At 40.5% G+C, this 25,285-nt stretch overlaps 1 protein-coding gene and 1 long non-coding RNA gene across 7 annotated transcripts; both read right to left on the bottom strand.

The window, feature by feature from the left end:
• Positions 1 to 8,834: 8,834 nt before the first annotated feature.
• Positions 8,835 to 12,136, bottom strand: LOC125126810 (lithostathine). Of its 3 annotated transcripts, XM_047779198.1 has the most exons (6): positions 11,989 to 12,136; positions 11,391 to 11,498; positions 10,689 to 10,807; positions 10,340 to 10,477; positions 9,390 to 9,516; positions 8,835 to 9,112 (listed from the first exon to the last, which is right to left on the bottom strand). In XM_047779198.1, exons 2-6 carry the CDS (start codon positions 11,467 to 11,469, stop codon positions 9,045 to 9,047), a joined length of 531 nt encoding a protein of 176 aa, XP_047635154.1. In that variant the 5' UTR covers positions 11,470 to 11,498; positions 11,989 to 12,136; the 3' UTR covers positions 8,835 to 9,044. The 3 variants fall into 3 exon arrangements, with proteins under 3 accessions (XP_047635154.1, XP_047635153.1, XP_047635156.1); XM_047779197.1 differs by having other exon boundaries at positions 11,391 to 12,136; XM_047779200.1 differs by lacking the exons at positions 11,391 to 11,498; positions 11,989 to 12,136 and adding an exon at positions 11,298 to 11,384.
• Positions 12,137 to 12,259: 123 nt separating this feature from the next.
• Positions 12,260 to 24,323, bottom strand: LOC125126809 (uncharacterized). Of its 4 annotated transcripts, none has more exons than XR_007134792.1 (6): positions 23,891 to 24,323; positions 23,482 to 23,561; positions 23,265 to 23,334; positions 22,899 to 22,961; positions 14,438 to 14,560; positions 12,260 to 12,286 (listed from the first exon to the last, which is right to left on the bottom strand). It is a non-coding gene; the product is annotated as an uncharacterized LOC125126809 (long non-coding RNA). The 4 variants fall into 4 exon arrangements; XR_007134790.1 differs by lacking the exon at positions 12,260 to 12,286 and adding an exon at positions 22,506 to 22,622 and having other exon boundaries at positions 14,176 to 14,560; XR_007134789.1 differs by lacking the exon at positions 12,260 to 12,286 and having other exon boundaries at positions 14,176 to 14,560.
• Positions 24,324 to 25,285: the final 962 nt, after the last annotated feature.

Below are 25,285 nucleotides of genomic sequence, written 5' to 3'. Positions count from 1 at the left end.
GTGCAACAGGGTCAAAAAGGGAATTCTTTGTCACAGTATTTTCCTGAAACATGGCCTGATACAGGTTTAGCTTACATCAGAAGGTTCATTAAGATCTAAGAGGCATAGCGCCCTTGATTCTCAGGAAGGTAATTTTGACTCATAAGAGGGATTTCAGCCTAAGCACATTTTTTTTCTTTTTCTTTTTCTTTTTTTTTTTTTTTGTCTTTTTGCCATTTCTTGGGCCACTCCTGCAGCATATGGAGGTTCTCAGGCTAGGGGTCTAATCGGAGCTGTAGCCACCGGCCTACGCCAGAGCCACAGCAACGCAGGATCCGAGCTGCATCTGCAACCTACACCACAGCTCATGGCAACGCCGGATCCTTAACCCACTGAGCAAGGCCAGGGGTCGAACCCACAACCTCATGGTTCCTAGTCAGATTCGTTAACCACTGCACCACGACGGGAACTCCCTGAGCACATATTTTATCCCATGGAAACCCCACGTATTAATTTAGTTTTGCTGTGTAACAAACTCACATTTGTACTCAGGTTATTGGCATAACTTAGTTCCTGGCAATTGTAGGATTGAGGTCCCTTTTCCTGATGGTTTTCAGCTAAGATGTCACTCTCAACTACATACCTCGGCATAAGGCCACCTCCATCTTCTAAGCCAGCAATGGCACAATGAATCTTTGTGGTACTTTGAGTTTCTTGACTTTCCCTTATGCTGCCAATCAGAGAAAACTGCATCTAAATGGCTCATATGATTAGACTGGGCCCACTTCAATAATCTCCCAGAAGTCAATCAATTTATTGACTTAGTCAAGTGATTAGTGAATTCAATTTCTTCTTCAAGAATCTTCTATGACTTCTAATATAACCCCTTTGAGTGATTTATATCTCATCAGGCTGTAGGCTTTTATCAAAATCAAGGGGAGTCAGTACATAAAATGAAGTGTCTTTGGCATTCTGCATAACCCAGAATTTCCTGTCGCCCATGCTTCCCTAAGACGGACCTCATGAAAACCTGTATAATGAAAACAATTCCCCTATTTCTTAAATGAAATCACCTATAGGACTTGAGACTGGAGCATTTCCTCTGCGACTTGCTCATACTTGCTCCTGTGGCCATACTCTCAAAACCATCCCTTCCTTGTACAGAAAATCAGCCCCTGTTTCTCCTCAATCATTTAGAAGAAAATGTAGATTGCTCAAGTTACAGCTGCTAATTTTCAAGAACAATTCCTTTATTCTGGACAGTAGCTGGACCTCAAACTAGCTTCCCATGCTAAAGCCTCACAGAACAGTATATATTTCTGCCACAAATCAAAATGTTTCTTGGGAGCCTTCTAGGTCAGATATTCTGAATGAAAACTAGCAGAGCTTGGCTTGATTTTCTCCCAGTTTTGTTTGTTTGTTTGTTTTTGTGCACTGACTCGAATAGGGCTGGACCCTCTACCCCTCACTCAGCCACTTCCAGAAACTCCTGGACATCTCTCTGCCTGAGACCCCCAAGGAATTGCTGGCAGAGGAAGCCCCTTCTGAGCACTGCTCGCTGTCTTTACATCAAAGCTCATCTAAACTTTCATTCTCTCTCCTCTTTGTACTTGTCTAAGTCTCTTCATTTCATTTATGTCATTATTCAGGGTTGTCAGGACAACCTGGGATTGTAGTGCTGAGGCTTCTGACTTTTTATTTCTTCTATGTTATTATTATTCAAATACAAGCAACTGACAGGCATTCAACAAATTGTAGGGTCATTTTCTGCCTTATACATGACAAAGATTATGGTAGGAATAGCAGTGAGCAATTGAAACTCTGCTAGGATTTTATAAAAGACAATTTGGAATGCCAATGTCTTCTTGGGGGAATTTGGGATACAAATAAGACCATCTCTTTGTGTAGTACCTTATAATCAAAAGGTTTAAAGATTTCAAATATAACATTTTTTTTTAAAAATTGTGAAGATTGCTTTAGAAATATACATATAAACTCTAAATATAAGAAAAGTTGAAAACTCCTTCCCTTAACTTCTCCCTTTATCTCTTCCTCAGGATAGGCTAATAAAACAGATAATGCAACTCCCTAAGTTTCATGGTGTTCTGGTTGATTTTTCTTAGTTTACTAATCCATGATCTCTTGAATTCCACAATATTTTATATTAGCAGATATTTTAGGAGAGTGTTTGTCTAAGATTCAATTTTCCTTTAGAGAGAGGATCTTGGAAATCTCAACTTTCCCTAAGGGAAGAAGGATGAGACTCCCTGGTACACTCTGGGACTAGATACCAAGTCAGGATGGTGTGTAGTGCCTGTAGATCTGTAATAGGGAGAGAGAGAGAGACATTTTAGGATATGGAGGGAAGGGTGAGAGGGAAGGACTGCCAGAGGAAATGGTCAGGATAGCAAGTGTGACAGGTGTTATTTAAAAAAACAAAACAAAGAAAGGACAAGAAACCTGTTGCTTTGTTTGTTTTCTGAAGGGAAAATGCAATGGAAACACCAATAGAAACCAGGATGTGAGACATAGGACACTTTAGGTAGGGTTCTTTTCTTCCAATGTGCTGCTAAAGTTACTTAATTTGATATCAAGGACAATGAAGTCTCTAAAATGTTCCCTAGCAACAAGCCTAGTTATTCCCACAGTTACACTGACATTGGCAGAAGCCAAAGGACTTCAGTACTTGCATCATCATGAGCTTCAGCACATTCACCTGGGTTCCCTTTGCCCCCTCGTTCCATGATGGGGACATAGATGGGGCCACACAGGTGCCTTTACATGTATTGGGTTTTGTTACAGGAGAGTATTACTCCCTATAATTATGCTACAGGATCTTAGGAAATCTGAATTTTATAAAGCCATAAGCTTAGCCTACTCCTGACTTCAGAGGGAGACATCTTTCCTGCATTGGAGAGCAACCATCTTTCACTACAGATGGAAACACTATCTTCATTTTCCAAAACTGTAAACAAGCTTCCCATTGCTTGGGAAAGAGATGCCTTCCTATTTTTAAAGCTCTTTACAACATAGATATCCTTTCCAAAATAGTCCAGAAGAAAGATCAGCCAATGCCTCGGCTTGTCTTAAGTGCAAAAGTGGCAGAGCCCCACACAGAATTGTTTCCCAACTCTTCTCTGAACGATCTTTCCTTCCTTAATAAAACAATAGGGTTCTTTCCATTTGTGATAGTCAACACTGTTTAGAAAAAGACAATTTGTATGTGTTCAAGAGAGTGGCGAAGGGTCTATGGGATGCTGGCAGCAGAGAGATGCTCAGAGCATTCGACAGTCTTTGAAATGTTGGCCTTGAACATCGAACATGCGTGATGTGTTATATAGCTAGAATCCTGAGTAGCACCTAAGATATTACAGGCATATCCTGCAGACAACAACTCTGGTTAACATTTTCTTGATGGAACGACTCATGGATATTAATTATCCAAAACCCAATGCAATGTCTCTACATTTCAGTGCAATATTATTTAGTTCAACTTTATACAATAAAAAGGAAGGGAGTTCCCTTTGTGGCTCAGCAGTTAACAAATCTGACTAGGGCCCATGAGGATGTGGGTTTGATCCCTGGCCTTGCTCAGTGGGTTATGGATCCAGTGTTGCTGTGACTGTGGCATAGGCCAGCAGTTGTAGCTCCAATTTGACCCCTACCCTGGAAACTTCCAGATGCAGCAGATGCAGCCCTAAAAAGAAAAAAAAAAAGAAGAAAAGAAAAAGAAAAATGCATATATTTTTTCCCAAATCTCAGTGTGAATCCTTTCATAAAACTACATGTGGGCTGTCTCAAGTTACATATCAAACACAAGTGATAGGAGTTCCCGTGGTGGTGCAGTGGTTAATGAATCCGACTAGGAACCATGAGGTTGCGGGTTCGATCCCTGGCCTTGCTCAGTGGGTTAATGATCTGGCGTTGCCGTGAGTTGTGGTTTAGGTTGCAGACGAGGCTTGGATCCTGCATTGTTGTGGCCCTGGTGTAGGCTGGCGGCTACAGCTCCGATTCAACCCCTAGCCTGGGAACCTCCATATGCTGCGGGAGCAGCCCGAGAGATGGCAAAAGATTAAAAAAAAAAAAAAAAAGTCAGAATCATCTGTTCTTTTGAAAGGGTACACCAGTCACAGAAGTCACTGGTTTAAAGACAGGCATCATTTGGTCATACATCTCATACAGTAAGAAAAAGAAAGTTTTTAACAAGCATTAATTTATGTGACAATCAAGAAGTCAAGTTTTAACGAATTTTCCATTTTGATATGACAGCTTGCTGCTTAAATCAGTTTTAGAGAATTGATAGGGTAGTTGGGTAGACAACTACTGTGCTGTACGGTTTTATTATTATTATTAAAAGAATGATATAAGGTCATAACTAAAATTCTTACACTGAGGTCAGATTTTCACAACATTTACAGTTGGATTCAATTGAAGAGATTATAACCTTCTTTCTTTATCATCCTCATCTGCTACCATCAGACTCTACACAGGCAAGTATTGGTCATTTTCTTACATTTGAGGAAAAGGGCAAAATCAAGAGATGTGCTGGTCTGTCAGTAGGGAAAACGATCTGTCCTCGCTTCCCTGCTTCTCTCTTTCATGAATCTCTCTCCAGATAGCTTCCCAAATATTCCCACTCAGGAGGCCTGATCTCTTGCACCTACTTCTAGGCTATGTCTTTGCTTCCCTTTTGCAGGCTCTGCTGGAGGATTTTTTCTTGCTCCCTCTGCCTCTCCAGGACGTGGGAACTGAGCACCTGGGAGCACCCAGACAGAGAAGGATAAAACTCCATGTTCCCTGAAGGAAAGTGGGACTGACTGTGGAGAGGATACCCTACCCTGGCCAGTTCCTACCTGTGCCTGGAAAAGCCCCTCCCCCTTCCGGGAATGTCTCTGAGCCCAAAGCACCTGTGCCCCTTCTCTGTGTCCTGGCTTTTGCTCTGCTCACTTGCTAGGCTTTACTTTTGCTTCTACCCTTTGCTCAGGTCCTGTTAAAACTCATCTTTCTCATCTAGTCTGGCAAAACCACTCAAGCTGGACAGGGATTTGGGGAAGAGAAAAGGTGGTTCTTTATTGCCGCCAACTCCTCCAACATGCACATTTTATAATTGTATAAAATTTAATATTTTCATGTAATTTATAATGGTTCATAATCAATTCAATAGTTTTACCTTGCTTAATTAAATGCATCTATTTTGTTGAATGTATGTATTATTTTAAATTTTCATCGTAGGAAAAATAGTAATAAAAATGCCCTTAAATTAATTATTTTAAATGATCAGAAATGTTTGCAATTATTTTTTCATTTTAAGAAAATTAGGAGTTCCCATCGTGGCTCAGTGATTAATGAACCCGACTCGTACCCATGAGGATGCAGGTTTGATCCTTGGCCTCGCTCAGTGGGTTAAGGATCAGGCCTTGCCACAAGCTGTGGTGTAGGTAGCAGACAGCTCAGATCCTGCGTTGCTCTGGCTGTGGCATAGGCTGGCAGCTACAGCTCCAATTCAAGCCCTAGCTTAGGAACCTCCTTAGGTCAAGGGTGTCACCCTAAAAAGACAAAAACAAGAAAAAAAAAAAGAAAGAAAATCAGAAGGTACTTATTTCTGTGAAAATCTGGCAGCAAAGAACTCCTTATGAATTTCCTACATTCATGAAGCAGCCACTTGGTTTACAGACCCAGAATATGGGTACCAAGAGGCTGTGTTCAAGTTCCATTTAAACCAAATAGCATAAGGTTTAGCACGACCTTAGGAGAACAGCAGTACAGTGATGTCCAGGCTAAACCTGATTTAGAGAGAACATTTTTCAAAAAATTTCATATATTTTTATATAGTTATCTATTTTTATTAAAATAGAGTTGATGTACAATAGCGTGCCAATTTCTACTGTACAGAATTGACCCAGCTGAACATATATGCATTCTTTTTCTCATATTTTCTTCCATCATGTTATACTCCGAGACTGAATATAGTCCCCTGTGCTGTATAGTAAGACTCATAGTTTGTCCATTTTGAATGATTTGATAAATGATAATATTGCAAATTTTTCAAAGTGTACTCCTAATTTTCTATTCTTTCTTTGTTGTCAGGCTAAGATATTCTTTTGATTTTTACCTTCACCAGATGATTTGACGACTTACTTTTTTTTTTTTTTTGCTGTGTATTATTGTTTCCATGACTTATTTTTTTCACAGTTTATACATTTATTTATTTATTTATTTATTTTTATTTTATCACTTTTTGAGAATATATAGCAGCACCAGCTTAGATTTAAAAAATCATATCATCTAAACCTTTAGTAACAGTCAGACGGATTACTTTCCAAAGGAGGCTGAGAATAACCATAGCACATTTTCATGATGATCCATGGAAAAAGAAATGAAAAGAGCATGTGTGATATAAGTTGACAAAGAGAACTGAACCATTCAACCAAAAGTATGAGAAAAATGGAAAGAGTGATATTTTGTCAGGTGTCAAAAGCAAACTGACCATAAGAAAGGGACTGATTCTTGATTGAAGGCTGCACATGTGCGGTGCCTCCCCTCATTGGGCAGCTCTGCATTTTGAGTCTTTTGATGGTAGTAATATGCTAATTGCTGATAATTAACCAAAAAGGAGAAGACATACCACTTTGAACATTTTTTAATCTCAGATGATTATAATGTCAAGTCTTGGTATTTCTGATTCCCTGTCTGAATGTGTGTGGAAAGCTGGGAACCTATTCAATTTCGTTACTCTCCTTCCCACCTTTCTCTAATAGCTCCCAGGTTTTCCACAAAGAAAACTCACTCCCTTCATCCTTCTGAGACTCCTTCCTGAGTTTTGTTGATAATGATCACACTCCAAGATCCCAGGCAATTTTTAGCCCATGTGATACCACATCTTCTTTTCTCTAATTACAGTTCAAAGATTTGTACTAATTCAGGCTTCAGCATCAGTCCATGACATTTTCCTGGCCATTCCAATTTGCTAAGTTTTATCTAAAAGGAGTAAAGCTGAGAATTTTTCTTTTAAAATTGAGGAAATAATGTATGTTTTATTAATATTGATGAGGAATCTGAGGCTCCAGTTGCTGCAGGCTACTCTCTTGAGCTGTAAGAAAAAAGTCAGTAGAGAAATAAAAGATACAGATAAAAGAGAATGCAGACAAGAGAGGCCCAGAGAAATGATATTTGAGCCCTGATCAAACTGAGCTCAAAGCCTTTCTCACTGTTAGACTTTTCAGTTATGTGATTCAGTAAATACCTTTACTTCTTTGAGCTGAATTATGTTGGGATCTTTCTTACTTGCAACTGCAAATGTCCTAACTTATACAATGGGTTCTCCAACAGGAAGAGCAAGATCTGGCCCCCACAGCTATGGTAGCTCACCCACCATTAAAGGAAGAACTCAACTAAAATAGGAATTTGTGGGAGTTCCCATCATGGCTCAGCAGTAACCAATCCGACTAGTATCCATAAGAATGTGGGTTCCATCTCTGGCCTCTCTGAGTTGGTTAAGGATCCGCTCTTGCCAGGATCTGTACTGTAGGTGACAGACACAGGTTGAATCCTTCATTGCTGTTGCTGTGGCTGTGACATAAGTGGCAGTTACAGCTCTGATTTGACTCCTAGCCTGGGAAATTCCATATGCCACAGGTGCAGCCCTAAGAAAGCAAAAATAAAATAGAAACTTGTGCAAGCGCTATGAACTTCTTCAAACCATGTTTATTACTTTAACCAGGGAAGAAAATTAAGACCCTGGCACTGTACTATCCTAACTTGATTTAAACTTATATAAAAGTGTTTCCACAAAAAATGCTAAATGTGTTTGTAGTTGAAGCAGTGTATCTTAGAAAGGCCAAAGGAATTTTAACAAATGTTAATGAAAATCAATAACATTGTCCCTTCATTTAATCAATATATTTGAAAAGCAGTGTCCTTACATGGCAATGCTATAGTGTTTTCGGCCCAGTGGAAAGCCTTGTGAGTAATCTCATATGACACATTTTTTTTTTTTCCAAATTACAGAACTGGTCAAAAACACTTTTTTTCCAGAATGGAAGCATGTGGCAAGGGAAGGGGTGGTAAGAAGATGGAAGGCAGATTTGCGGTCCTGAAATGTGCAGATGCATGAAAATTCTGGGTCTCGCCTTTCTCACCTTCAGTTAGGTAAGGGAAATTTGTTCAAAAATGCACCATATTTTGTTTTAAATGCAAGAAATGTTAAGAAAAATCTGGCCATACAATAAATAATCCCAAATCCAATCCTGACTGAAGTCAGAGTGTCTTAAGGCCCAAGGACAGAGGATCCACTGGGGTCCATTCTTGCAAGTGCCCTCTAGGCACAGGGCAACATGTGTTCAATGGACTCATGCCAGCTGAACATGGCAAGGTGGTTCAGAAGTTAAAAGACATTAAAAAATTGTGCAACAGTTAACAGATTACCTATTGTCTGTCACAACTAATAAAAAAACAATTAGGTTTGTATTTTGAATCACTGGTTTATTTAATTTTTAACATTGTTCTTTTCCTTTGTATTTTATTAATATTAAGAAAATTGGTTCATGTTCCTTAAGATTGGTAGTTAAAGAAGTACCGTTCTAAACCCAACTGGTTGTCTCATACCAGCAGAGACCTCTCTTGGGGGAAATTGTGAGCTATAGAGTGTGTGGGACAGCAATGTCGTTATATGTCCACAATCCAGATGCAGTGTTGACATACCTCATTACAAATCTGCCAAGAGGAATACAGATATTATATCTATATTCCCCAGAAAGCTGGGTGAAATTGGGCAGAGATTGACCCAAAATTCTCCTATCTACCCACTTTCTTCTTCTCGGTTTGTCTATAAGAATGAAGGAGAGAAAACAAGCATGGAAGAATTATTTTTTTTATTGTATCTGGAAAACTCAGGTTAGGGAAGAAACCAAAAAGCCTAAACAAGGCTGGGAGGAGGGGAAGCTAGGGGAAAGTAGTCAGGTTGGGGTCATGGGGTGAAAATCCCATTCCGAGTTGGGTTTTCACACTTGGTTCCAAGTCCATGAGGAGCTTTGCAGCAGAATCAGGAAGCTGACATCCTCTCTGACCTAGTCCTTGAACTTGCAGACATAGGGTAAATTCACATAGCAGTTATAATCTCTCCATTTCAGATATCCTGCAGAGACAGAAGAGCTCAAGTGAATGTGGCTGGTGGAAGTTTGGGAACTGAAGGGTGAGGCACCCCTGATTCTGGTCTAGGATTCAAAGGCTCTCCCTCATCCTCACCAGGGTCCTGCTCCAGGAAAAGGAAGGAGAGAGAAAGAAAGGAGAGTGAGAGGGGATGGGAGCAGACAAGCCAATAGTGCAGTTCAAGCCCAGGAGGATGCTCTGAAGGTCAAGTGTAGAATTGGGGAATGAAGGGTTGGAAAAGTCTGGGCAGAAGTGTTTCTTACCTGTGTTTCTTGACAGGCTCCCGCAGTAGCCAGGGTATGAGCTGGTGGAGGGGTTTCTCTCCCAGGCAACATAATTGAGCACATCAGAGCTACTCCACTCCCATCCACCAGCATTGGGCTCCAAGCCCTAGAGAGCAGAGGGTGGAGTCAGGGAGGATGAAAAGCCCTTAGAGTTCTCCTGGCATGATTCCTTCAGTGGGAACCCCTGCTCTGCTCCCCAGCATCATGGAATTGGCTCTGTCTTTCTTGATGATGCCCCACAGCTCTACTCTGGGAAAATCTCCATAAGTTTTGGCTTTTTTTTTTTTTGTCTTTTGTCCTTTTAGTGCCACATCAATGGCATATGGAGGTTCCCAGGCTAGGGGTCTAATTGCAGCTGTAGCCTCTGGCCTATGCCAGAGACACAGCAACATGGGATCCAAGCCGTGTCTGCAAACTAAACCTCAGCTCATGGCAATGCTGGATCCTCAACCCACTGAGCACGGCCAAGGATCGAACCCACAACCTCATGGTTCTAATTGGATTCATTAACCACTGAGCCATGACAGGAACTCCACATCTTGGCTTCTATTGGTAAATTCCAAAGCCAAGAATCACAAAGACCATGGGAACCACTCAGAGTCATCTGTCACTCTCTGAACTACACATGATGGTATCTATTTAGGACTTGCTATGCATAGCATTTGCAGACCCAGGGTAGCTCAGAGAGGACAATAACAAGGCAGGATATATGATTTCTGCAAAAAGCCTGAAAAGAGGCAAATTAACTTTAGCTGAAGCTAGGGACCTGCACAGAACTCAGCTTTTCATTGGCCTCAAGGTCCTCCCTTTCCTCCAGTTCCCCCCTTGACCTCTCAGCTCCAGTGGTCTCTAGGTTATTTCTAGTCAGGCACAGGGGACAAGCACTGTACATCTTGAGAGGTTACAGACAGGAGAAGATGTAAGCGTACCTCGGTGGGGTCGTGGAGCCCAATCCAGACGTCTGAGAGGGCGTTCAAATTGTTCTTGATCAGGGAGGACACGAAGGATGCCTCAGCCCCACTGAGCACAGACGCGAGGTGTCCTGAGGGCCGCTTCTGGCAGGCCATCTGTGTGGGGAAGGGAGAGGCTGAGGAGGGGCCTGAGACATCCCTGGGGGAAGGGCAGGGCTGGGGTAGGTGAGAAGGGGAGCCTCTGCACATGATGCAGGTGCTCATGCTGACCCTCGAGGACCCCTTGAGGAAGGAGACCAGCACCACCGACTCTAAGCCTCTAATTTGCTTCTCCCTCTCACCCCTAACTGCACACCCCAGCACTCACGTCTGCATCCATCCAGGTTTTGGGTGTTATAAACAAGGCATAGCAGTAGGAAGCATAGGCCATGGAGCCTTTGGGGCAGCTGATCCGTGCAGAGGGCATGTCTGCTGGGGAATCTTCACCTGAGGAGGAATAAATAAACAGACAAATGGGGAGAATGGAGAGAAGGGCTTTGGAATGGGGAGGTGACTAGGGGGAATATCTACAAGGCCAGTGCTTGGGGGAGTGACACCCAACTCCCTACTGCCCCTCACTACGGCCAGCAAGCTCAGGATGATGATGGTCATGATTTGAACCAGACCCACTAACTGTGAAATGATCTCTTTTCTTTTTCCTCTTTCCCTTTACTCAAGATCCACTGCTTCTCCTCCTCTGGGCTGACTGTATCTATATTGCATATTCCACTCATTCTGCTCCTACTCATCTCATTAATGACACTCTGTGCTTTCCCTCCTTAATTACTCACATAAATTAGACTCTACCTATAGAAGTGGAAATCATCTTAATCCACTGTGAAAGGACCCGTGGGAGTCTCCCACCCTTAGCTCCTCTGCAGGAACCTGAAGTGATGTTGCAGGAACCCTCAAGCAGCTGTGTTGTGTGGGGATGTACCTTTACTCCTGAGGCACACAGGAGATTTCCTCCTTCTCTTCCTGGCTCCGATCATCCATAGGGAACCCAGTGCTAGAGGTAGAGACATCTCACCTTGGACCTGAGACAGGAGCATCAGGCAGGACAGCAGCATCCAGAACAGGCTGGGGAGGCCCATGGAAGGCAGCATCATGTCTGTGACGTGTGGAGGCAGTCAGAGAACTAAAGGAAGGGTGGTCACAGGAAGGGTGTGAGCAACCCCCTGTTGTACCTCTTGTCTTTCTCTCTGTCTAGTTCCCTAGGAATAAATCCATCTTGATAGAAGCCATGCCCTGCTATAATTCTGGAAACAACTGGAAACTCTGTACATCCCCACCAACCAGGACTGCCTTTGCCTGGTCTCAGAGCTCCTGTGTTCTCTGAGCCCAGGCATCCTTGTGTACCACCCCCTGAAATGTGGGAGGTGAAACCTCTGTCAGGTCTCATCTTCTCTCAGCTCCCACTTACCTGTCTTGCAGGGATCTGAGATGGTTCATCAGGGCAGGAGAGACTGTGCTTTTATAAGGGGAATTGAGGGAGGGGCTCTGAAATGAGTAGCAGAGGAGTGGAGGCAGGGCAGGGGTCATGGGCAGGGCCTGGCTGTGGTTCAAGAGTTTCCTGCCATGGGGAGGAGGCTCTTCCAGCAAAGGCTGGGAATTGCCACAGATATTACCTCCTTCTCGGGAGCAGGTCAGCAGTTTTTCCAGGAACAGGTGACATTTGTTCTTTTCCCTGCCTCTTTCCTGTTAGGCAACTCTGGCAGAAAATGTGGCATTGGAGTTCCCGTCGTGGTGCAGTGGTTAACGAATCCGACTAGGAACCATGAGGTTGCGGCTTCGGTCCCTGCCCTTCGGTCCCTGGCGTTGCCTTGAGCTGTGGTGTAGGTTGCAGACGCGGCTCGGATCCCGCGTTGCTGTGGCTCTGGCGTAGGCCAACGGCTACAGCTCCGATTAGACCCCTAGCCTGGGAACCTCCATATGCCGCGGGAGCGGCCCAAGAAATAGCAACAACAACAACAACAACAACAACAACAACAACAAAAAGACAAAAAGAAAAAAGAAAAAAAAAAGAAAGAAAATGTGGCATTAATGTTCAAGGGCACATCTCCTGGAGTCGTTCTGGTTGATGTACTAAGTGCTCAGTACTGTGGACCCACACGTGTATTTCTTACTAATTTTGAAGTAAAATTTAATAAATATTGGATGATAAGTGATGGTGGGTATTGGATTTCCAAGTATCAGAGATAGGTATGGGAAGAGCAATAACTGAAACTAAGACTAGAAAGGATGGTTCAGAGTTGCTTCTCATGGTTCCTCATTTTCATGAAAATTCAGAAACACCTCGCACATCAGTGAATGAGCTAAAATTGTACAGAAAATGAGATGTGCAAACTTTCTTTGCTGGTGTTCTTAGAACTTCCCTGATGGAGAATAATGATGTGATGTAATAAGAAGCAACGAAGGAATTTAAGATCTAGGGAGGACAAGAGCCAAATGATGCAGAGCCAGAAGAAAATGAGAGTGTATTAAGGAAGAGTCAGGGCAGAAGCTGGATGAAATTGTAGACCTGATCTCACATTGCATATAAATTAGATTTCTACTGCATTCCTATGCTCACTCCCTTGGGATGCTGACAACTACCTTGCAAGACTGTCATTGGGAGGTAGGAGGAAATTCATTTTTATTGCATTCTAACTGGGATGGTGGTCTGCCTCATGGGGGGATATTGAGAAATTTCCTTAGTCAGGGTTATCTCTGGGTTGGGAACTTTGGTATACAGAGTATGTGGTTCAGTCTCAATTTGGTCAGTCTGGGAAAAACTTACCCTGGAATTCTCTACTCTCATTGCATTCTCTGATTCTCATGCAATTTTTATCATCCAGCTTATGCATGTATCTACTATAGAGATTTGTGATGGGATCAATGCAACAAAGCTTGTAATTGATTCATATCCACAGAATCCAAAAGTCAGCAGAACCCATAAATAATCTAATAGGGAGCATAGGACAGCCAACAGATTCTTTTGTTAAAAAAGAAAAATAGGATTTGTTTCATAAATATATGCAAGAATATATAAATTCAAAGCTACAGCTATAGTGAGAGCTAGGGGAAAATAAAATTCTAAAAAATAGATAATTAGGATGATTTGGAAATTAATCTTACTATATTAAAAAAATTATTTGAGAAGTACATTAAAGTAATTGCAAATCCAGAATGGAATAGGTTCTTGAATTCTTGGAAAACACGGTGTCCATTTTAGATTTAAGAATCCTAAACAGATATCGCATCCTATTCTAGTAAGTAAATTTAAATGTTGTCTTGATTAATAAAATATACAATTTGAGGAATAATTACAAAACACAAATATAAACAGACATTTGATAAGACAGACTTTTAATATTTTTTCTTATGGAAATGTCATCATAGTTAAACAGGCACCCTCTCTTCCAACTCCTTTGCTGGCTTTAAAGTGAGAGAGTGAAAATTCCAACCCCCCTTTTGCTTTAAATATGTTTCTTGCAAAAGAATGTAAGAGCACTCCTAAGGCTCTGGGCTTTGTGAGTGACTATATTCCCCAAACCTGGGAAAACCAAATTAGTGAAAGTAGATATGTGGTGTATTATCCAATATGATGAATGAAGGCAACTGAGGCAGCCCCAGGCTGTTCCATAGCTCAGTAAGTACATGTGTTTCTTCCTTCTTCCATCTATCAGAGTAAAACTGGGTATTTATTAGCCATTGCCTTTAAAGTCCCTCACATTGGTGTAGAGGGCTGGATTTATGGGAGTAGAAGGAATGAGAAGTGGGCATTGGTGCATTTTTGACATATTTTAAATAAATTGACATATTTCCCCTAAATACATAAATAGAAAAAAAAATCAAACTACCATCAGTTTACCTATTTTATATTAAAGTGTTAACATACCCAAGGGAGATACAGAGGACAAAAAGGGGAGATTTCAGTGTCACAGGTAAAAAAAAGTTCCCCTCTATTTAGCTGTTCTTGCTGTCACTTCACTACCAGAAAATTAGGAAGGGGAATGAAAAGCACTCTAGAAAATAGCTGTAGCAAAAGATCCAACAATTAGCAGTTTAGATAGACACAGAGATGCATTCACTTACCTAAGTTTCCTGGAAACCCTGAAAGGATTCATCTTCAGAAGCTCAGGAGATGTCAGGGCTCTGGGTGGCATCTCCACAATGATCTATGCCTTTCCCTCATGGACACAAAATAACCACAGCAGCCTAGGCATCATCCAACAATTATCAATTTAGTAAAGAAAGAAGAGAAGAGGAGAATAAAAAGACTCCCTTATGATGCATCCTTTCTTATCACGGCGGAACATTTTTCTCACAAGTCCCTCATCAACATAATCTTAGATCTTATTGTCCAATGATGAGTTGCAGCTCTATTCTCCCCCCCCCAAAAAAGGAATTAAAATTGCTACAATTTACTGTGACCAATCAAGATTCATCTCCTGGGAATTGGACATACTCCCTTCCATGCAAAAACTAGGGCTTTGTAAGTATTATTTTAAAAGAATAGCTGTTGTCAACACTTTCCACTGCACCTGAGTTCCTAAGATACTGATCACAGAGGATATTTTCTTTAATTCATAGTCTCTATTAATGACTAGTCTGTGTCTTAAACCATATTATAAATTCTCTTCCCCTGGTAAAATCTCATGAAACTTTCCAGATAGAAATCTAAGCAGAGGTAGGGAAATAGTTTCCATCTTTCCTCCCCCTGTATCAATTCAGTCCCATTGAGCCCTCCATATTTCATGCCTGCATACAGCTCTACTTCTCCTGACACAGTTGATAAAGATGCCCCTCCCTCCTAATATTTATAATCCCTTGTTTGCTCTCTCTAGAAACTAGTCCCCCCAATTTATGTGCAAGTTGTTGGTGCTCCAGTTTGTGTATGAGCTTGATACACAAAATTTGTATGTGCAACTTTGTTTCATATCCAATCCTGAGTTCCCTGCAATGTCCTCTTTCACAATCCATACTTCTATAGGGTTATTAGAATTCAAAAGTTCTTTGTCTGAGATAGGACGCAGGCTTCTTTCAGGCTGCCTTATTTCAGGCTATTTCCCTATAATATGCTGACATGCATTTTTAACTCCAAAAAAAAAAAGGGGGGATTGTTTTAGGAAGGACACAGATTTATTTGAGTGCACCCAAGCTAGGGTGTATAACCAAGTCTCATGAAAGTCTAGAAAAGGACACAAAGTCAAAATTAGGTTATACTCTCTTCAGTTCTCCTTATTTCAGTATGTTTGATTCATAGTCCATCATTTTCCTTGCCTTTGGGATATAGGCAGAGTGAGCAAACATGGTTAATTCATTAGAGTTTTTTCAAACCTTCACTCCAGGGACTCAAAATATTAACTCTATTCTCAGCGAACGGATTCATTTTCCAGGGAATATCTGATTAGTGTAGATAGGTCTAGGGGTTCACTCCTGTCCTGTCATCTGGGGAGAGGAATTTGACTGACTTGGTAGTATTATCGGAGCTGTAATCACCTCTTATATAGGATCTATGTGTGAGACCTAGTTCCTAGAGAAGGGGGCCAGGAAGACTCCCCAAGAAAGCTTACTGAAGCAAACAGACTTCATTGTCTCAGCCTCTCGTTCTGACCTAGGCTTGTTTTCTAACCTCAGTTCCTTCCTTGGATATTTCCTCATGTACCCTATCTGCTTCTGACCTTGGACTGTCCTCCAAATCTACAGGAGTTATCCTGCTGCCTGTTCTGTTCACTATTCTCATGGTATTTATCCAATCCTCATCTGCTTCGAGGATTATGTATTCAACCTGCTGTGATTTGAATTTCTGCCAGTACCTGGGTACCAATGAACTGGACCAAAGTTGGATCAGTTCTGCTGATCCAGGTGGATCAGCACTTCCCTAAAGGCTCCTCAGCCTCTGGCAGTGCCTCCACTATTGACTTTACAATCCATCTTGACTTCAGTATTAATAGCAATAGCAAATATGAAGAACCTCTGGATAAGAGTTAGGGGTATTGAGGGACCCTATTTGCCTTGATGTAATATCCCTGAATATAACTTTGTGATTGACCCTTTTTATTTTTAACAGTTTTTCTCTCCCTACTTCATAATGTTCTTCTTAACTAGCCTGAATAGTTCATTCAAATACTATATTTAAAGAGCTAGAGTTTTTTTTTTTTTTAATTTGCTTTTTAGGGCTGCACCTGCAGTTCCCAGGCTAGGGGTCAAATTGGAGCTACAGCTGCCGGCCTATGCCACAGCCACAGCAACATCGGATCCAAGCCACATCTGTGACCTACACCACAGCTCATGGCAACACTGGATCCTTAACCCACTGAGCAAGGCCAGAGATTGAATCTTCAACCTCATGGTTCTTGGTCAGATTCATTTCCTCTGCACCACAATGGGAACTCCAAAAGAGCTATATTTTGATTATTTACAATTTAATTCTTTTTTTAGATATCCTACAGCATGTTGACTTCCCAGGTCAAGGATCAGATCCAGGCAGCAGTTGCAACCTATGTCATAGCTGTGACAATACCGGATCATTAACCCATTCTGCTAGGCTGGGGATTGAACCTGCATCTTAGCAGTCCAGAGACACCACTAATTGAATTGTGCCACAGTAAGAACTCCTACAATTTAATTCTTAATGGTTAGGGCAGAATTCTCCCAAGCCTTAGCTATAATTTTTCTTTACCGAAAGATAAGGTATCCAATCTGTACTTTTTATTCCTATTACCTTCCAAGTCCAATAATATTAATATTTTCAGATAAGCCTATTGGCTATTCCCAGAATAGTACAAAGGGTAAATGATCCCTTTGCAGGAATTCAGTATCTTTCTTCCAAGGATGTCAAAATGTGAAGAGTTCCAGGATTATGACTCAGCAGAACCCATGTAAAAAATAGCCTTGAAACATATTTTATTGGAGATTGGTTACTAAAGCACACACTTTGGAATATATTAACCAAACATTCAGGATGTACTTGGGTCCTTTCATCTTATCCTAAGCCTCTCAGAAGAAATGGGAAAGAATAAAATATAAAGATTCCATGTACTTTGCAAAATAAGGCAAGCAGACAGGACAAATCTCAAAGTCCCTGAGGCAATGAGGAAATTTACCAACCCATTGGAAAACTGATATAGCAGTTTGAATTTTGTTAGTCATATGTACATAACAAACAGTAACTGGTAATTAACAGTAAGTAGCTTATGACCTATGCAGTTATTGGGGGCAATAAAATTTTTATCAGGAACGGTGTCAAATTTAATTTGGTTTCAATGCCCCACATTGGTTCGGAACAGTTGCCATTGCATATCATGTTAGTTCTTCTAATAAATACATCTATCACAAAGTCTATTATTAGATGTTATTTACTTTTCTTTTGGGATAAATTGATCATACTACAAAGAGTTCTTCATCTGAGGAAAAATTAAGTCTGTGTTTCCAACGGGTTACCAATTATACTTAGTTTGTTGGTGCTGATTCCGCAGATCTGAACTGCATTTCCAGTGGTCACATTTCTTTTGGCAGCAAATAAAAATAAAAAGAAGATATACTTCCATAGCCACATTCCATGTTCCATGATTTTCCTCCCTTTTATCCACCATGACATCTCTTCCTTTGTAATATCTGTTAATTCCCCTAAATTTTATTCATCCTTTTCCTCCTTTCACCCACATCTAACATAGTCTGATTCCCCAGAATTTTCCTCCTTCTCTTCTATTGATTCTGTTATTCCCCCTTTCTAATACCTGCTAATTCTTCATCAATACCCCCCCAACAATCCTTCCCCTTCTCTTGTCTTATGGCACATACTGATTCTCCAACATTTTTATAAGAAAGAGCATAAGCACAAGAAGGTCCAGAAATACACATTCCTCTCAACTTCACTTTCCTGCTATGGAGGTGTTTTTTGTTGTGTGTGTGTGTTTTGTTTTGTTTTGTTTTGTTTTGTTTTTAATTTCTTGAGGCTGGCTGCTTAGAATAAGACTGAAAATTAGACATGAAACAAAGGATTTTATTTGAATGAAGTCCCTGCCTCTGGACAGAGACTTATCTCTCCAGTGAAGAAGAGCCCAATGACAAATGCATCCTTGTAATGTAATCAAATACCATCTGAGTTCAGAATTTAATGAAGCCTACTATGTTGACCTTATATGTAATTAGTGAATCTAATTTTGGGAATTCCCACTGTGGCTTAGTGGGTTAAGAACCCAACTAATATCCATGAGGATGCAAGTTTAATCTCTGGCCTCAGCCCGTGGGTTAAGGATTCTGATGTTACTGTAAGCTGAGGCACTGCGGCGTAGGTCACACATGTGGCTCAGATCTGGAATTGCTGTGGCTGTGGTGTAGGCTGGCCACTACAGCTCTGATTCAACTGCTAGCCCAGGAACTTCCATATGCCACAGGTGTGGCCCTAAAAAAGACAAAAAATAAAATCTGACTTTGTGGTAATCTATTCTGGCAGCAATGGGAAACTAACATAGTCATTGAATAGAAAACTAGTACAATCGCCAAATGAGTAATAAAAAAAGCACTTTGTTTTTCAATGATTTTTTAAAATTAAAGTATAACATGTGTGCAGAAAAGTCCACAAATGACAAATGAATACTTCAATGAATTTCCAATGATTTGAGTACATCAAAGCATCCAGAGCCCAAATCAGGAGATAGTGCAGTATCGGCCTCCCAGAAGACCCACCTATATTTTCTTCTACACAGGCCTGACTTCGAATACTTAAATGACTTTGGTCTCTGTACTTGAAAAAATGAAATCATTTGTGCTGTCCTGTGTCTGGCTTCTCTAGATCAACATTGTGTCTCTGAGATACTTCTAACATATTTTGTGAATCTTAGATTGTTCATTCTAATTGGTGTGTGTTATGATGTTATATGGATATACTTTATTTATTTTTTCTTCTCTTGGTGGACATTTGGGTAACTCTCAATGTTTGGGCTTTGTGAACAGCGCTCCTAAGAACATTCTAATACATATTTGTAGTGTATACATGTACACTCTACTCTTAGATATATATCTGGGAATGAAATATTAAATGATTTAAAGTTTTGTTTTATTTTGTTTTTCTGAAATGCAGATAAGGAAATCTGGGAATGAAATATTAAATGATTTAAAGTTTTGTTTTATTTTGTTTTTCTGAAATGCAGATAAGGAATTGAAAATCCATACTACATGGCCATTAAAAAAGAATATGGAAAGTTCCCACTGTGGTGCGGTGGGTTAAGAATCTGACTGCAGCAACTTTGTTCACTGTTGAGGTTCAATCCCCAGCCCAGTGCAGTGGGTTAAAGGAGCTAGCATTGCTGCAGCTGTGGTGTAGGTTGAAGCTGCAGTTCTCTTCCATATGCCTTGGGCACAGCCATAGGGGGAATAAAAAAGAATGTGGAAGAACTTCCTGTACTGATGAGAAAAAATTCTAAGCTATAAGTGAATAAAATGTGCAAATAGAATACATTGTATTATGTATAAAAAGAGGTTAAGGAATTCCTTCTCAGAGGGTTAAGAACCCAACATAGTGTCCGTGATGATACAGGTTCAATCCCTGGCATGGCACAGTGGCTTTAGGGGCTGGCATTGCCACAAGCTGTGGTGTAGGGCACAGAGGCAGCTTAGATCGATGTTGCTGTGGCTGGGCGTAGGCCTCAGCTTCAGCTCCAGTTCCAATTTGACTTTTAGCCTGGGAACTTCCATGTGTTGCAAGTGCAGCCATAAAAAGAAAAAAAAAGAGGATAAATTATATTAATGTTTGCTTTTATATGCATGAAGAAACTCTTGGAAGATAATGAAAACACTGATATAAGTGACTACTTTCAAATATGGGGCAAGGAGTGGTAGTGGGAATTCAAGATGGAACCAGAAGTGGGAGAGAAAAGCTTTTCATGCACATATGTACACATGTATGCATGTGTGTGTTTGTGTATATATACACATATATATACACATTTATATACAGAGTTTTTTATGCATACATATATACACATATATAGGTACAGTTTTTTGAACTATGAGAATGTACTTCCTACTCAAGAATTAAATGAACTTTCTTGAGGGGTTAAACCTTTGCAGAGGTGAAACTACCTTTTTCAGGCATGATTGCATTTGGCCATAGAGATTCTCCCACTTTCTAGTCATTTTCCCAGCCCCAGCTTTTTGCAATGCAATCCTTCTGCTAGGGCAACTGCTTCCTTTCCTGGGGAGTGTTCTAGTCTTCTCGATGTAACAAAGGTGACTAGAGACACTGTCTTGTTTCATAATAAAAAAACAAGCAAAAGAACCTAAACATTTTTAAAACCATAATCATATTTAAAAATAAAATGCATTCATTTTGTGTAAGGCTCTACAGGGAAAACCCTGCATCCAATTTTCCCTGGTTTAAAACCATGGCACATGTTCCCAAGGTACAATTTTACAAGCAAAGTTAGCATGCTGTCCTTCTACCCTAGTGAAAACCTTGGGTTTACTATCCAAATAGGAAACAATGTAAATCTGAGAAACCTAGAATCACTGTTTTTCAATGTCCAAAACAAGGGCCATCTTTGTCTCCTCCACCCATAATATACATTCCCATGGCAGCCTAGTTTCCTGAAAGCAGAAGCCTCATGGTCAGGTTTGGCTGTATGGGCCTGCCTGGCCTCCCCACCTCATCAGCCTCTTTGGCCCTATCCATCAAGGATCCAGAGGGAGGCACAAAGCCACCTATTCTGCCTAAACATAAAGGCAAAAGACATTATTAATATGAAGGTGACACATTTCTGGTCCCAAGTCAAAGCTCAGTAAAGGCTTATAACATCCTCCTGCAATCACAGTCATAAATCTGGCTTCTTCTGCCTAAGAAGACATCATAATTGATGAAATGGCTACATTTCAAAGACATAATAGTCAATATACTGGGCAAGTCTCCTCATCCATTTCACGTAAACCATAGGTACAATTTATGACCCTTCTAACTGATCATCACTCCAGGAATGTATTGATTTTTTTTTTTTTTAGCCACAGGGTTGATATCTGTTTTCACTGGCTTCAAAGGAAACATATTTAAACAGCAAAATTATTTCAGCCCTTTTATTTGTAAGTAATCAGCAGTTCCCATCATTTCACCTTACTTTCTGCCAATTTCTAACTCTGAGAGAATCTGTGATTTATGGCCTTCGTGTTGAAGAAATAAATCAGCATTTCTTCAGTTCAGGAGCTCTGTTGAACATTGTGGTTGACAAATTCTAAAGCTACCCCCCTCCAAGTTTTTTGCCCCCTGAATATTCAATCAAACGCTAATCTAGGGAGTTCCCATTATGGCTCATTGGTTAAGGACCAAACCTTGTCTCTGTGAGGGTGTGTTTTGATCCCTGGATTTGCTCAAGGATATGGCATTGCCATAAGCTGCAGTGTAGCTGCAGCTGCAGCTCTAATTCAACCCCTGCTTTGGGTATGGCTATAAAAAGAAAAAAAGAGGAGTTCCCCTGGTGGCGCAGTGGTTAAGGAATCCAACTAGGAACCATGAGGTTGCGGGTTCGGTCCCTGCCCTTGCTCAGTGGGTTAACGATCTGGCGTTGCCGTGAGCTGTGGTGTAGGTTGCAGATGCGGCGCGGATCCCGCGTTGCTGTGGCTCTGGCGTAGGCCGGTGGCTACAGCTCCGATTCAACCCCTAGCCTGGGAACCTCCATATGCCGCGGGAGCGGCCCAAGAAATAGCAACAACAAAAGACAAAAAAAAAAAAAGAAAAAAAGAGTCACTAATCTAGGAAATGTTATAAAGAAACTTTGTAATTAAGTTACCATATATCTTCTCTTAAAATAGGGAAATAAAATTATGATGCATATATTCAGTAACATTCTATCCATACAATGTTAAAAGTGATAAAAATAGGGAAATAATCTTGGATTATCCAGGAGGGCCTATCACCTGAGCCCTTAAAAGAAGAAGAGGAAGAAAGTCAAGTCGGTCAGAGAGATGTGGCAGAGGAAGGCAGGAAAGAGAGATTAGAAAGCAGGGCAAAACAGAGACCTTAAGTGTGAAAAGGACTTGAGTTATCACTGCCAGCTTTGAAAATGGATGGGGGGGGGTGGGTGGTGAGCTGAGGAATGTGGTTATCCTCTGTAAACTGAGAAAAGATCCCAGCTGACAGCCAGCAAAGCAACAGGGACTTCAGACTTACAATTGCAAGTATCTGAATACTGCCAACAATCTGAATCATTTGAGAAGCAGATTCATTTCCAGAGTCTCTAGACAGAAACACAGCCTTGCTGCTACACTGGTCTCAGCCTTGTGAATCCTGGAGCAGAGAAACAGTTGAGCCCAGACTTCTCAACTACAGAATTGTGCAATAATAAAGGTGCATTGTTTTCAGTTGCAGAATTTGTGGTTGTTTGTGATGGAAGTTATAGAAAATAAATACACATATTTATTCTTAAGTAAGAAATAAAATTTTTCTATGAAACTTGACACAGTGTCAGCCTCACACAAACTTTAGTATCTGCTCAACTCGCATAGTCATTAGCTTTAGTTAATTTAATTATATATTTAATTATTAATATAGTCATTAACTTACCTTCATCTGCCTCATTCTGTCATTTTTGTCACCATGTTCTCCTCATGATGAACAATTAGGATCCTGTCATTCATGAATAAATTTGTTTCAAAGTGGGTTTTTTGGCAAAAAATGTGTTGCTTATCTTTTTAATTGTATAGCACCTAGTACAGAGCCTTGCTCATAGAAAGTGTTCAATAACAATTTATTGATTAGAGTTGATGATAGTTTTAAATGAACGTCATCTAAACACTTTTATATTCTGCGATGCTCTTTCCCAACTTTATACCCATTGATTACAAAAAGTTAGATGCAATCATTGAGTTGTATCTTCCCTATAATGGGATGACCTAATGCAACAAACAAATAAGACAAACAAACCCTTACCTGACCCCTACTTCCGCTGGCATACATTTCTGAAACCGGTCATGGTCGTAAGCTTCAGTCTGTGACTGGGCTTAGAGGTCAGAAGGAACACAAAATTACAGAAAATCTATAATTAGATTTAGGAGTCTGAAAAGAGGGGCCAAGTGTTGGTCTATAGATTTAGAAACATTCTTGAGGATTAACTTGTGGCTAGCATTCATAATCAATTTTTGCTTACAGTTTATGTATAGCTCTAAATTAACTTTGGAAATTCACCAACATCTTCAGGTTAGTTCTAAGGCTTCTCCAGCATTTACTCTGTTGGAAAAAATGGCAAGTCACCCTAAGTAAGATCCATGCAGTTTCAGGAAAACTGTTTATATGTCCTCACTGCCCACCCCTCACTCCCAGAAATAGGGAGGAAGATTTTGTGAAACATAAAGCAGACATCACTGATAACAATGTATGAAAAATTAATAAGTAGAACCTTTAGTTAAATAGACCTGGGAGTACTCCTACTCTATGACAATAGCAGAGGCCAATAGGAAGATGAAAAACTCCTTTGCCGGCAAGGAAAAGCCACAGACTACTTGCTTACTATAGCCCTCCCATTGTCACTTACCCCTCTAAAAAAGTGGTCTCTTTACCTTGCCATGTGGGGAACTTGCCCATGGCTGGCCACAGTTGCAGTCTCCAGAATTGCAATCCTCTGCTGATCCCAAGTAAACCTATCTCTGCTGAAGAAATAGGTCCAGACTTGTGAGCAAACAGGTGGCAGAAACCACATTGCAGCCCATTATTGTCACTGCTTTTCTCATGGAAACTGAAGTTTGAAGTTCTTTCTCCTGGATTCAGTCTCACGTCTTCTCTGCATTTAAAGCTCTCCAGGTCTTATTCAGCATCTATTTTAGGGTTTTGTCTTTCTGGTTAATATTTTGTTCTGTGTGTAAGTACTCTTTTGGTACTTCGGTCTGATTTGGAGATCAGACTATCTTAACACAAGCTGGCTGAAAATGCCTTCAGTTCATTCCCCTGGAAATATGGGCTCCTTCACTGAAATTGTGCTGGTTTTTCAGCCTTGACCCTATTCCTTTAGAAGAAGCTGTTTTCTGGAAACTGGATAAAAAAGCTTTTGTTCTGACTTCTCTGGGCCAAGCTGTTCCCTTGAACTAGCTGATATTAGCTTGCAAGCTGTTTGAATTGAGCTGTGTAAGCTGTTTGAGAACTGTCCTTTTACTCAGAAGAATAAAAGTTCTTTTACTTCTGAGAAATGGGTGCCCCACCCAACATGGGCTCTGGTTGATTTTATGTCTACAAACAGTACTAGAGCTGATTCTAGAAACACTGATTATTTGTTCCTATTGAAGCAGCTACCACATTTTCTTTATAGGAAAAAAATCTCTAACTGATATTGGCAAAATTCAGGGGGCACTTCCTGTCAAAATTCAAAACATCTTCCCAGAATTAACCAGTATAAGTAAAGAAGTCCTTTAAGGCAAAAATCCCCTACTAAAAATTTTCAAGTTTCAAAATCTCATTATCCCTTTGATTAGCCCCTATAAAACGCCCATTTTTCCAGTGAGAAAGTCTAAGGGCTAAGGATGGAAGGTTGTCCAGAACCTCAAAACAATAAACATTGCTATTCCTCCATCCCCTGCTATTGCTAACCCTTATTTGTTGCTAACATCTATTCCTTCCAGAGGCAAATTCTTTACTGTAACTGATTTATATAGTGAATTCTTTAGTATTTCAGTTGATAAAGATAGCCAACACTTTTTTTCTTTCACTTAAAAAGAAAAATAATTCACCAGGACAGCAATGCCTCAGAGTTTTACTGAGCGTCCTTATTTCCTGCAAATTCTGAAGGCTGATCTGGATGATATAAAGTTTCCTAAGATTCTTCTTTGTTGCAGTATGTGGATGATTTACTTCTTTACTCTTCATCTCCAGCCTCCTCACAAGATGACAGCATCTACTTTCTAAAGCTTTTAGCCTTAAAGGGGCATAAGGCAATAAAAAAAAAAAAAAAAAAGTTGCAGTTT

This window comes from Phacochoerus africanus, chromosome 5 (genome assembly GCF_016906955.1).
Source record: "Phacochoerus africanus isolate WHEZ1 chromosome 5, ROS_Pafr_v1, whole genome shotgun sequence".
Taxonomy (NCBI): Eukaryota; Metazoa; Chordata; class Mammalia; order Artiodactyla; family Suidae; genus Phacochoerus; species Phacochoerus africanus.
This window is presented reverse-complemented; position numbering and strand designations above follow the sequence as displayed.

Excerpts from the sequence above, each read along its gene's own strand:
- LOC125126810 (XM_047779197.1), bottom strand. The coding sequence starts at position 11,469 with ATGATGCTGCCTTCCATGGGCCTCCCCAGCCTGTTCTGGATGCTGCTG. Across the intron at positions 10,478-10,688 it reads AAACCTGGATGGATGCAGAC|ATGGCCTGCCAGAAGCGGCC; the intron begins GTGAGTGCTGGG and ends TTCCCCACACAG. Across the intron at positions 9,517-10,339 it reads GGCTCCACGACCCCACCGAG|GGCTTGGAGCCCAATGCTGG; the intron begins GTACGCTTACAT and ends TCTGCTCTCTAG.